Below are 12,772 nucleotides of genomic sequence, written 5' to 3' on the forward strand. Positions count from 1 at the left end.
TAATCAAGTTAAAAATTACATTTTTATAAGTTATAACTAACAATATCAAATATGTAAATATATGGAAAATAAGTTATGCTAAAAAGTATATTATAAACATTGAAGCTTCAATAATAAATACATAAAAACTACAAAAATTTAATATCAATAAGAATAATATAAAAATAGTAATTTCAGTATCTTACAGTTCGTGTACTTTATTTGTTTTTAATCGATTGAAAAATATTAAGTTACAAAATAAATTCATAACAAATAATACTATCAAACATGAAGTTCTCTAAACTTAAATATAAAGTATAAAGACTTTTACATAGGTATTTTGACACTTTTGAATCTTAGCAATAAAAATATATGTTAGTTATTGAGTAATGATATCATCATTTTTAAGTTACTTATATTATTTGTTGATTAGGAAAGTAAAGTCTGAAAATGTTCAAGGTTTTTATGCTTTTTACTTCTTATCCTGTACTATTCAAAGTGATTGGGTTTTATAATTATTAATAACGCAGAAAATAATTTATCTCAATAATATTTAGTAATTTTATTCATTCTAATAATTAGTGATAAGATGTTTAATCTATAAACGTTTAAACAATACAAAATGATTATGTATTACCATGCAAATTATAATTATGAAAAATGTACATCAACAATATTATAGGTACATTTATAATACGTGCTAAAAGTTAAAATACAAAATCTCTTTCTCAAGTGAATATTTAATTATAATATAATAAAAGTTGTAAGGTTATTAAAAAAGATCAAATGTTTATTGTTTTTCCATGTTCTCATATCAAATCAGCAACTGAAAAATACAAGCAATATTTTAATATACATTTTAAATAATACTTATTAAAGATAGTTTTAATATGTATACTATAGTTAAATAGTTTTTAAAAGAAATAAAAACTTAAGGTACAGTCCAAAGTTATGTATATAAAATTAAAAACTTCTAATGTTACATTAATGTAAAACAATATTTCATAATCTATATACTACGACAACTATTTAATTTAATTTAATAGCTTTACCATTCATTGGCATTTCATCAATTTGTGTGGAGTAATATTGTTCAATATCACGTAAAATCCTTATATCATCACTTTTAACAAAATTTATTGCCACACCTTTACGACCAAATCTTCCAGAACGACCAATCCTAAAATTAAAATTATTGTTACTTCATTGCTTAATAGATTAAAATTAATGAAATATGCTATAAAACAATTATTAAAACGGTATGGGAAGAAATATTCTGATAAAAATATTTACATTATAGATATTATTTGTACTTCATATTTTTAATTTATAACAAAAACAAATTACCTGTGTATATATAATTCACGGTTGTTTGGCAAGTCATAATTTATAACCAAAGAAACTTGTTGTACATCTATTCCACGAGCCCAAATATCAGTAGTAATCAAAACTCGCCTGTATATACATATTAACAATAAATTTAAAAAATGTACAACAGCTTCATTGCTATAAGTTATCTCAAAAATACAGCAGTTCTTAAGACACTTACGTTTGTCCAGCACGAAATTCTTTCATGATAGCATCCCTTTCTTTCTGTGGCATGTCTCCGTGCATTGAACTTACAGTAAAATTTGACTCTCTCATTTTTTCAGTCAACCAATCAACCTAAGCAATTCAAATCAATGTTAGTGATTAACTATAATTCACTAATTTATTTTAATTGAATGTGATGACCAACCTTTCTCTTAGTACTGCAGAAAATGACTGCTTGAGTTATAGTTAGCGTATCGTATAAATCACATAACGTATCAAATTTCCATTCTTCACGTTCAACAGCTACAAAGAACTGTTTAATTCCTTCAAGTGTCAATTCATCACTAAATAATATATTAATTAGTATTAAAAACTTAAATCAACACATTTTTAATCAAATATTGTATACCGACCGTTTTACTAAGATTCTTATTGGATCGGTCATAAATTTGTTTGTCATTTCCAATATTTCATGCGGTAAAGTGGCTGATATTAAAATGACCTATGAAATTAATAGAATTATAAAAAATATTTTATTAGTAACATGAAATTATAAATTAGATGTAGGAGTTAATTTGACAAAAAATTATAATTAAAGTAATGATAACTTCATAGTTGTAAAATAATAATAATTAGCTTAGAATTATCAGAATGGTACAAAAACACTAAATAACTATATTATTAAGCTTTATGATAATTTAATCGTACTTGAGTAGCAGGTGGCAAGAAACGATAAACATCGTATATTTGTTCTTTAAATCCTTTATTTAACATTTCATCAGCTTCGTCCAACACCAATGTCTTAATATTACGAGTACGCAATGCTTTGCGTCTAATCATATCTGTTAAAAAATTTTAATATATTAACAAAAGTTTTTGAATAAAATCTTTATTACATACCAAACACACGTCCAGGAGTACCAGAAACAATATGTTGTCCAAAATCCAATTTTCTCAAATCTTCACCAAGGTTAGTACCACCAATGCACGCATGGCACTGAACATTAAGATAATCGCCCAACGCCAAAACTACCTAAAAGATATAATGTTTTATATTAAATTAAGAAAACAAATAGTTTTTTATTGTATAATAAGTCATACAAATTAATAGTACAATTAAATATTTCTAAGATAATATTATTATATTTATTAAGAACAATGGTTAAAGATTAAATATTAATTTTAAAATCAAAAAAATAAGGTAAAAGTAGGTAACTCCTCTACTATATAATAGGTTAGGAGTAATTTATCAATGAGTGAATCACTAAAATGGATATATTAAATTTAAATTAAATTATTGTACACAAAGAACAATGTTAACTGAATGGAGATTGCCTGTCAGCCTATTATCATATAGATATATTAAAGAAATAAAAAATGATAATAAAATGAGACCATATTTTGTGGAACGTCATAATTATATAATCCAGATTACCAAAATTTGCTACTTATTTACTTTCAGAGACTACCTACCTCATTTTTATTTTTAATAAATCATTCTTGGATTTTTGTTTAGTGTATTGCATACATAAAATATAAAAGATAAATAGTTAAGTCTTGTTATAATGATAAATTTAATTATGGTAAATTGTTTTTATAATAAGTATAAAATTTTTAATATGTTAGTATAAACACTATAAAAGTTAAGTTTAAGCAGTACTATTGTATCTTCAGTATTAAATAGACACTAATAATATTTAATAAATAAAAATTAACTATAGAATAAAATAAATGGAATTTGAAGTGTGATTACTATATAAAAATCAAAGTAATACTGCAAAACTTTTAACTAACGAATAAATGTAATGTATAGGAAAAACTAATATTATAATAATAGTTTTGAACTTAAGAACATGTGGTAATTTCTAAGATTTTGGTAATCGCGACATAGAATGTAATCTTGGGTGGTAGTAACGATAATAACTGTAGTCTCAATAGGAAAGTATCAATTTATCATAGGTTTATAGTATATTATCCTATTTTATATTGAATAATAGTTCCAATTATCCATTTTTATCTCAACATTTTAATAATAAACTATTAGGTTAAACCCTATGCAGAACACTATAAGCACAAAAAAATTATTTAGGTATAAAAAGCAAATGACCACGTACCTTTTGGATTTGTACAGCGAGCTCCCGAGTTGGTGATAAACATAATACTTGTGTATCTCGTAACTGAGTGTCTATAGATTGTAACATGGCAATAGAAAATGTGGCCGTTTTACCAGTTCCTGATTGAGCCTGGGCAATGACATCGCGCCCTTTGATCATTGGTTTGATGGCTCTTTGTTGGATAGCTGATGGACGTTCAAAACCTAAAATAACATAATTCAATAAATAAAAAACCACAACAATAGCATTACATAATGGTGTTAATGCGTAATGACCACGAATTGTAATGAGCTACTTACCGTACGAGTATATTCCACGAACCAAATCTTCCCGAAGCTTCATATTATCGAACGTCGTGAGTACTTCGACATCTTCACTGGTCTCGAACTCGACGTGCGATAAATCTTCGGTCAGTAGTCCTGTCCGTTTGGCTGCCATTTTGTAGCTATAGTATTTATTTACTGTTTTCACGGATAATAAATGATCAACGAGCAGTCATCAGCTAAAACAGTAGTATAAAAATGAACGTATCGTCAACGAAAAGTGAAAAGCACAGAGATAGTTATAACTTCCAAACACTGAACAGCAATAATTCGACGAGCTAAACGAAAAAACGAAAAATGAGGTATTGTTGACAACAAACTTTTTAGCGTGTGTTCAAGGTGATAAGAGGTTGCCTATACTGGACCAGGTTAACAGTTACGAAGGCCGATGGCTTGTATACCAAATCTATTTGGCGCCAAAAATTTAATATTCAAATATATTATATAATATGAAAAATGTGGAATTATTAAAACCATACTACAGCTTAGAAGAAATATAAAATATAATTATTATTTATTATTACGAATTATTAAAAAATCATAATTTACAGTTTGTCCTAAAAATACTGTATTATCCTAATAAAGTATACGAGTATATAATAAATTATAATTAAGTATCTTTAAACTTCGATGTAAGTCAATACATTATTTAAAGCCGTTTTTTCAACAGCAATCGTTACAAAAATTTCAAAAAAATTTTTGAAATGTTAAAATAATTATTTTATATTAAATTTAAACAACTAGGTGGTTGTTTAATTATTCTTTCAAAAATGTTGAGTTTATTTTATGAACTATGTCATTAAATTAAATTTTTCTTATTTATTAATTATGAGAAAATATTATTAAAATAAAACGATTAGCCACAAGTATGGTGTATGATATTGGACTCTATAGGTGTATAGATACTGTATACTTAGCTTATGCTTGAAAATTTTAGAAAAATTTCCAAATAAAAGCGTATTTTAATATAAATAATTATTCATGTTAATAAACAATTATTGCATAGTTAATATTTGTAATTTGTATGTATATACAAAGGTGCCAATAGGAAAATTCTCAAGGAGGGGGACAAAGCTTTTATTTATCAATCCATTTATAAATAGAAATAGCTATATGTATATTGTATATATATTATATATTATATAATTACACATATATCTCAATATATGATCATAAATAAAATATTATGGCGGTGTACACGTATAGTATACATATACATTTGTATCTATAGCAATACATAATATTTTAAGAATTTATAATATTATCCATAGAATAAAAACTAAAAAGCATGTTATTATTTAGAGCTTATAACCTGATTTTTCATAAATAAAATTATAGATTATCTTATATTAAATTATATCTAAATAAATAAATAGATTCTGATCACAGTAAACAATATGCTAAGATTTTCAACATTTTCAAGGGGGGCATGTCTCTCCCTTGCCCCCCTATATGAACGCTCTTGTGTATATAGTATATAGTATATTGTAGGTTGTTTATTTATATATTATAGATACCGATAAGTTTTATTTATATATCATTTTAAATTTTAAAATACCTATCAATAAAATACCTCCACATTACCTCCACTTGATCAAACATGTACGGATAAAATGGTTTTAGTTTTTAAAATAGTTGTGTACCTATATATTTATTTAAGAAAAGTAAGTTTAACTAATTTAGTACATTATTAATGTACATATAACATGTATATTATTTTTATACGTATAGTATCTACTAGTAATATAGTATAGTACAAATAACTAGGTAAAGAACATCATATAAATACCTCCTTATTTTATAAGTATAATACCTAATGATTTAAATGATTAACTTATTCTGATTATATAGAAATAATTAGTTTGGTTTATGGTATGTGCCATGTGGATATAATTAATAATACCTACATGATAATAATGTGTAAGCTAAGTAGATAAGTACTTGTGTGAAACTGTGTTTTGTGTGAAATTCAAAATACCTATAAAGATTCTTTCAGAAAAAATGTTATAATAAAGAATTATTAAAACTATGTTTCAATTTTATCTTGATTTGAAAAACAAAATTTATGAGAACAGTATTTTTGGTTTAACATTTGACTAGCAATATTATTTTCACATTTTATATGATATTTTTTACATTACTAACTATGAATAAATTCAATTTGTGTGGTTTATAATGAAACCTATTAAATTAGGATAATATTATATAAGATTTATGATGAGATATATTGTGTCATATCTCATATAGCAGAAATCCTCTAAACAGTCTAAACAAAATATTTTATTTCTTACTTTTTCATAAAGCAAGTAGGTACAATAATAATGTAAAACAGTATAACATCTTTAATGGGTTTAACTTAAGGCTCTTTATTATAATTTATCAATTTTTATTAAGTATGTACAAAATTAAAGTATAATTTAATTTAAATATAATTACAATTTTTCATACATCCTAAGTTTTAATATTATATTAGATAAATAGAAATTTTTTTTTTATTTTTGTTGTACTTATTTATTAATTTTATCATACCTAGTAATTTATATACATGGTTACATATAATATATAAATAGTGTGAAAAATTCAAAAATGTATAGTAATTCATCAATTGAGAACGGTTGGGCCAATTTGATTTAATTTTTTTTTTTTGTATTTTTGGTAAGCTTGAGAATAGGTCGTAAAATATTGTTCACTCTCCAGCCTCCACCACCGGTAGGCGATATAACAAGGATTTTGAGATTTACGATGAAAATTTCTGTTTATAAATGGTTGCTATTGGTTTTTAATAATAATTAGTTGTAATAGTAAAGTGCTGAATGTGTCAACACATAAGTCAGGTAGTTATATCGTAATTATATAAAAAACCACGAGATGACACATTATTGTATCTAATCCACCATAGAAAAAAAATGATATAACTTTGAAACTTAAGGGTTAAAAATTATAAACGTACATCTCGCGGGGTTCGCCTACCTGATAATAATATATACTGTTCGCATAATCTTAAGAGTATCACGAACAACCGCAAAGCGGAATGGCTATATATATAATATAACCTGACTAACTCACTGACTGATAAAAGTAGAGAATGAATAATATAACAGACCGAGGCTTGTAATTTACATGGTACATTATCGTACCACGAATTTAGTGTGCAATAAGAAAGCATTTTTACAAAATTTGAATTTTAAAATGGTGCTTGTACGCATTTTTTGAGATATAAAAATGGTCAACGAAAATGTTTAAGTTTTAAACAACGTTAATCCGAATATTAAATAACAAATTAAACAAGTTCTAATCATATTATAAAATAGGCATTTTAAACGGGCAACGAAGTGTACGGGGTCGGCTAGTTATAACTAAAATATAATAATTCAAACTAAAAATATGTTATAATTGAATACAACTTTACAATATAAATTGTTTGATCCAGCGAATAAATTGATAAAAAAAAAAAATAAAAATAATAATAATAACATATAAGTTATACGCATACACTGATCAGTGATCACCGATAAATTTGAATTTTACATTTCTATAGCATAATAATGTACAGTGCGCTACTATGGCGACTAGTCGATTAAACTATTACCGTTAACGCCTCATTAATTATTACACAATAAACACGTACAATATGCGTAAATACGAAAATACGCATATTCGATAGACGAAAGTGCGATTGGACTCTACAATACTATCCGTCGATAATTTTCAGGGCCTGCAGCACGGCCAGACGGATTTGCAGGATACAGCAACACAAGGATAATAAACACCTAATAATATCGTATACGGCGTTAGTGTATAGAGGAGCTCGGGCAAGTCATACGACTTACGGCAACAAACCATCATCATGACCGTGGATACGGAAAGCACGGTCGGTTGCGAAACCATCTCACCGCCAACGGGTCTGATGCGCGACGTGTTCCGGTCGTTTGACAGTTTGATGCCGATACCGTTCACCGGATGTCGGGTCCACTTTCTGACCAAGAGGATGGAATTGCCGATCACGACTGTGTTCAAGCTGAACACGAACGGCCCCAAGCCAGCGGGCCTGTGGGTGTCGACCTTGTACGAAATAGCCGGATGGCAGAACTTAAACGCTTCCGCCATGGCCGACTTGCACCCCAAGTCGGGCAGGTGGAACTTTGAAGCGATCGGCCGGTTGGACAACAGCGGAAACTGGTTGGACGTGTCACTGGCCGGACAGGTGTGCAAATGGTGTCATCCCGTCAAGTTTCTGGTCAACTTAGACTACTGGTTTCCGACACGGACACTGTCCTTGTCCATCGACCCGCTGTTCAAACACTGTGCGTTCCAAATCTTGCAAGTAAACCTAACATATTGTGATATTATAATATATACTTAGGTAAAAGTACATAGTACAGCTCTTTATACCATACAGACATTGAATTTAAGTCCGCAGATGAACGTGTGACGTGTCGTATTTTTAAGGGCTCGATGTATACGAAATTGTTTCGTTTCATGGCTTGTCTGTGCGAATATAGGGAAAAATGAGAATAAATAAAAATACATTTTAAATTCTGAACGAAGTGATTTTACAAGGATGTGTGTTTTTTTTTGTTTTTGTGCCTGTGTACAGCATAACTTGTCGAAATAATGCTTCAATTTCAAACTTCGGCCGTGGTTTCCGCCGATGGCAATTTGTTTTTATATGGTTATAACTTTGTAACTCAAAAACTATTATCAATGTAAAAACACGACATTTTCACCAAATGTTTATATTAGCGTTATCTATACACGGTTAAATTTTAACGGTTCGTTTTTTTAATTAATTTTAATACAAGGTTTCTTATAAGTCGTTCTTATTGTAGTTGAAAAATCAAAAATCGTTAGTTAGGTAGAATTATTTTTATAAGCGTTTAAAAATCAAATTTTTACGAAATATTCAAATATGTCAAAATCCCGAATATTTGCAAGTAATTTTGTAGTTGAAAATTCATAAAACTGTTCGTATTTATATCTAAGGTTAAAAAAATCAACACTAAATTTTCCTTAAGTTTTCCTTCAAATAGCTATGAAGAAAACTCGAATCGTCATTGTAAAAAAAAATGTTATGATGAGCATTTAAATTTTAAATTTTTACGAAATCGTAATTATCGTATAATTTTTACGATAACGATTTTCGAACGATTTTCAATATCTGTTATTTTATTATGAAAAATTATAAATCGTAAATATTTGAAAATTTCACCAGTTATTTAAATTGGTATTTTCTTTACATGGTTTAATTTTTAAAATATTTCGCTTATTATAATGCTGTTTATGGGCATTTGAAATATTCGTTTTTGTTTAGTTTTTTTTTTTTATAAATATCAATAAAATTTTTTTGGCTGAGTCAAAATATATGAAAATGCGTAATATAAAGTTCCTCAAATAAGTCATAATAATTAGTCTTATAGCGATTCAAAAATTATAAGAATACACGGGCACAATTTTTTGTTATTAGCATATAAAGTTAAAATATTGACAAAAATTTGGTTAAAATCGTGAATATTTGCAAATTATTTTGTAGTTAAAATTTATAAAAAAATATTTTGTATAAGTAGTTAAGAATTGAAAATTTAATACAAGATTTTCCATAAGTTTGGCTAACAATAATTATAAAAGAACTTAAATTTTGGGATATTCAGATCAATAAAACACAAACCTACTTTTTCACCACCTACTGGAAAATATATCCTAGGCTGACAAATCATCTTTGTTATAATCGTTTTTCGTATAAAATGATACTTATTATTAGATTCAAATTTAATACATCTACATATTATAGTAACCTATTATACAGCAGAGCGTTACTCACTTGACCGCTCTTTTTTTAATGTAGATTGGCGTTATCAGCAAAAGCAAGAAAACTTCAATCTTTATAAGCAATAATCCTATTATATTTTAAAAATTTAAAATAAAAACATATAGGTATTAAACGATTAGAAATACATGTTATGGTTAAAATGTGTTTACGGGTCTCAAATAATACAAGGGGGTTTCATCAATTTTGACGTTTTGATATACATTTTGTCAGTTTTTAGTACAATATTAATATATTATAATACATAGATAGACTAAATTATATAACTACGTTATTCGTCAAACATTTTTGTCCACTGCAAAGTTTCCTCGTTAAAAATTCAATGTATTAGATTAATATTATTATGGTACCTATAGTAAAAAACATAAAACAATAACATATTCAATAATAAAAATAAATAATTTATAAAATATATCTACGCAATGTAAAATATGTTATACGAAATTATAAATTTTTTTTAAATAATGATTCATTGCAAATCTAATATATAAGTGAATCTAACACTTTTTATTTACACAACCGTCAATATTTTTTTATTATATATATTTTTTTCATTTTATTATTTTTTATTTTTACTGTCTGTGTTTGTGTTCAGTGTTTATTTCTTTTATTATAATATACAATTACACAAATCAGTTGGTACCATTTCAAATTTAATACATGTAAAAACAAAAATATAATATTATGATGAGCTTTAGTGGATTGCTTATATATAAAAAAAATTGACCAATCTCTTTACCTAATAATAAATTGTATTCTTTTATATTTTTACGGTTATCAACCTACTTGCCTCACCTATGGATGTTGTTAGTCAGTAACAGATCGACTGTCGCTGGGCGCAAATTTGGCATTCAAAAGGGACGCCTCGTGCGACCTCAACATGTCTAATTTGCGGCCAAGCCTGGTGGCCAAGTACGCAGGGCCTTCTTACTTTATCAGTGGCAGAGTAAGCACGACAGACTGGGCAACCAAAGTGGCGTACTACAAACATTGCACCGATTGGATACAATCGGGCACGGAGGTCGACGTGAATCCGGCCAATTCGAAGGTTACTACTCGGTTGGCGTTTCGCATCCTGTCAGATACGTCCGTGTTCCGGGCCGCCGTCGACACGAATGGCATCGTCAGCAGCTTATGGGAGAAGCGGCTGGACGATCGGACGGCCATATCGCTGAGCGCGTTCTTGAACCACACAATGGACAACTGCGGAGTGGGCATCGGGTTGTCGTTCGAATAACTACACATCGTAATGACATAACTCTGACAATGATTATTAGGATATCGTTCGTAGTCGCGCTCAAGAAATTCATTGTTCAGCAGTTGTTGAGGTCGTTGTTAAGTTTAAAATTGTTTTGGGTAACAATAAAATAAGTACTCATCATTATAAACGAGTGGTCGGCAAGTAAATTTTATTGCAGGAGTCCTAAAGATTAAAATAATCAAGCACTATAATATAGGTAACGTTTTGTGCTAGTGTCAAGTCCATGACCCACTCGACACATTTGATACACGACCTATCGTATAGTATTATTGATTTATATTTACGTCTATATATTATAACTATAATAACTAAAGAAATTTATAACTTCAAATTTTTCCTAAGAATAAAGAATATTTTCTTACAAATTAAATTATACTAATGACTTTGGGACTTTGATCATTTGCTTAATTTTTGATTTGACATACAATCTACTAGATGAGTGTAGATTACCTATTACATTTTACATTACATTTTATATATTTTTATTACAAAAATGTATATGCAATGTTACTAAGATTTTATATTTTAAATATTTATTTCTGATTATTTTGGCGGTTTTTCTCAAGAATTATAATTTTCTTTATTAATTAATGAATATATTGATTTTACAATAAATATGTTTTTTAAACTTTTTCTTTCTATCATAACAATATAACATTTTGGAATAGTAGAAATAATTTCATTTTAAATTTGTGGTGATTTATGGTAGGTATCCAATTTGATTAAGTTGATACTTAAAGAGGTAAAACTAAATAAGTTCACAAATTACAGTTACTTTTCAAAATAGTTAGGAAAACGGGAATTTTTATCCAAAGCCAGTACCTGTTTAACAATAAAATTAATTTATTTTTTGATAATAATTCTTTGATGTAACCTACGAATAATTGTAGATACTTGAAAATTCCACAATATGTTTATATTATTATAAGCATAAAAACATAATATAGTCTATTATTACGATATTATCATTTATCATGTAAATTACATTGTACTTTCATACACATTTATTATTATTATTCGTTAGTATTTTATCATTACACAGTAGGTAGCATTCATAAAATATTCACTGTTGTGGAATATTAAAAAATTTAGCGTATTTATTTAGTGTAGATTTTTGATACAGGCAAAAAATTAGCTTGTTAGGTACCTAATTTATATTTTGCGCCTATGTATTTTACCTTATGCTACTTTCTTACACAGAATAGTCAATAATTATACTTTTTTTATTTTTATAACTTAGTTTTAAACTACCTATAAAAGTTAATTTTATTATAATAAATTATTTTTTATATAATATGAATATTTTATAAATTAAGGAAACTTCATAGTTTTTAGTTTTTTGTTTGGCTAAACATTTTTTTGTAGTGATAATCTTCTGAGAAAAATTAATCCTTTAAATTGAGCATTGTTCTAAAACAAATTAAAATAGTGCTCTTATATAAGATAGAATTTATGATATTTAATTTCAAATTATAGGATAAAACTGATTATTTATAAAAATAATACACATAAAACTAAATCATAATTTATGCATATAAATAGAGGTCATGATTTTTTTAAGAGTGTCATATTGTATATGTTTATTACATATAATAATGATATATTGAATAGCATTCTTAATTTTAAAACTATTAATATGTATTTTAAAATGGTATAATAGAAAAATATTCAAGCAAGTTTTGTGTATTTAAATAAGTGTTTTTATTCTTTCTTTTTCATACAGAAATTTGTTTCCAAC

The 12,772-nt window shown here is 26.9% G+C and overlaps 2 protein-coding genes across 2 annotated transcripts; one reads left to right on the forward strand and one right to left on the reverse strand.

Moving 5' to 3' along the window:
• Window positions 1-513: 513 nt before the first annotated feature.
• Window positions 514-4,261, reverse strand: LOC126552044 (eukaryotic initiation factor 4A-III). Its single transcript, XM_050206516.1, has 10 exons — window positions 3,926-4,261; window positions 3,627-3,829; window positions 2,413-2,545; window positions 2,221-2,354; window positions 1,926-2,014; window positions 1,718-1,856; window positions 1,529-1,644; window positions 1,327-1,434; window positions 1,032-1,159; window positions 514-805 (listed from the first exon to the last, which is right to left on the reverse strand). The coding sequence occupies exons 1-10, from the start codon at window positions 4,062-4,064 to the stop codon at window positions 789-791; spliced, it is 1,206 nt and encodes a 401-aa protein (XP_050062473.1). The 5' UTR covers window positions 4,065-4,261; the 3' UTR covers window positions 514-788.
• A 3,220-nt stretch (window positions 4,262-7,481) lies between these two features.
• Window positions 7,482-11,010, forward strand: LOC114125956 (uncharacterized). Its single transcript, XM_027989794.2, has 2 exons — window positions 7,482-8,273; window positions 10,585-11,010. Exons 1-2 carry the CDS (start codon window positions 7,797-7,799, stop codon window positions 11,008-11,010), a joined length of 903 nt encoding a protein of 300 aa, XP_027845595.2. The 5' UTR covers window positions 7,482-7,796.
• Window positions 11,011-12,772: the final 1,762 nt, after the last annotated feature.

Source organism: Aphis gossypii, chromosome X, assembly GCF_020184175.1.
Source record: "Aphis gossypii isolate Hap1 chromosome X, ASM2018417v2, whole genome shotgun sequence".
Lineage (NCBI taxonomy): Eukaryota > Metazoa > Arthropoda > Insecta > Hemiptera > Aphididae > Aphis > Aphis gossypii.

Excerpts from the sequence above, each read along its gene's own strand:
- LOC126552044 (XM_050206516.1), bottom strand. The coding sequence starts at position 4,064 with ATGGCAGCCAAACGGACAGGACTACTGACCGAAGATTTATCGCACGTC. Across the intron at positions 2,015-2,220 it reads TCTTGCCACCTGCTACTCAA|GTCATTTTAATATCAGCCAC; the intron begins GTACGATTAAAT and ends TTAATTTCATAG. Across the intron at positions 1,857-1,925 it reads ATAAGAATCTTAGTAAAACG|TGATGAATTGACACTTGAAG; the intron begins GTCGGTATACAA and ends TATATTATTTAG.
- LOC114125956 (XM_027989794.2), top strand. The coding sequence starts at position 7,797 with ATGACCGTGGATACGGAAAGCACGGTCGGTTGCGAAACCATCTCACCG. Across the intron at positions 8,274-10,584 it reads GTGCGTTCCAAATCTTGCAA|TCAGTAACAGATCGACTGTC; the intron begins GTAAACCTAACA and ends GGATGTTGTTAG.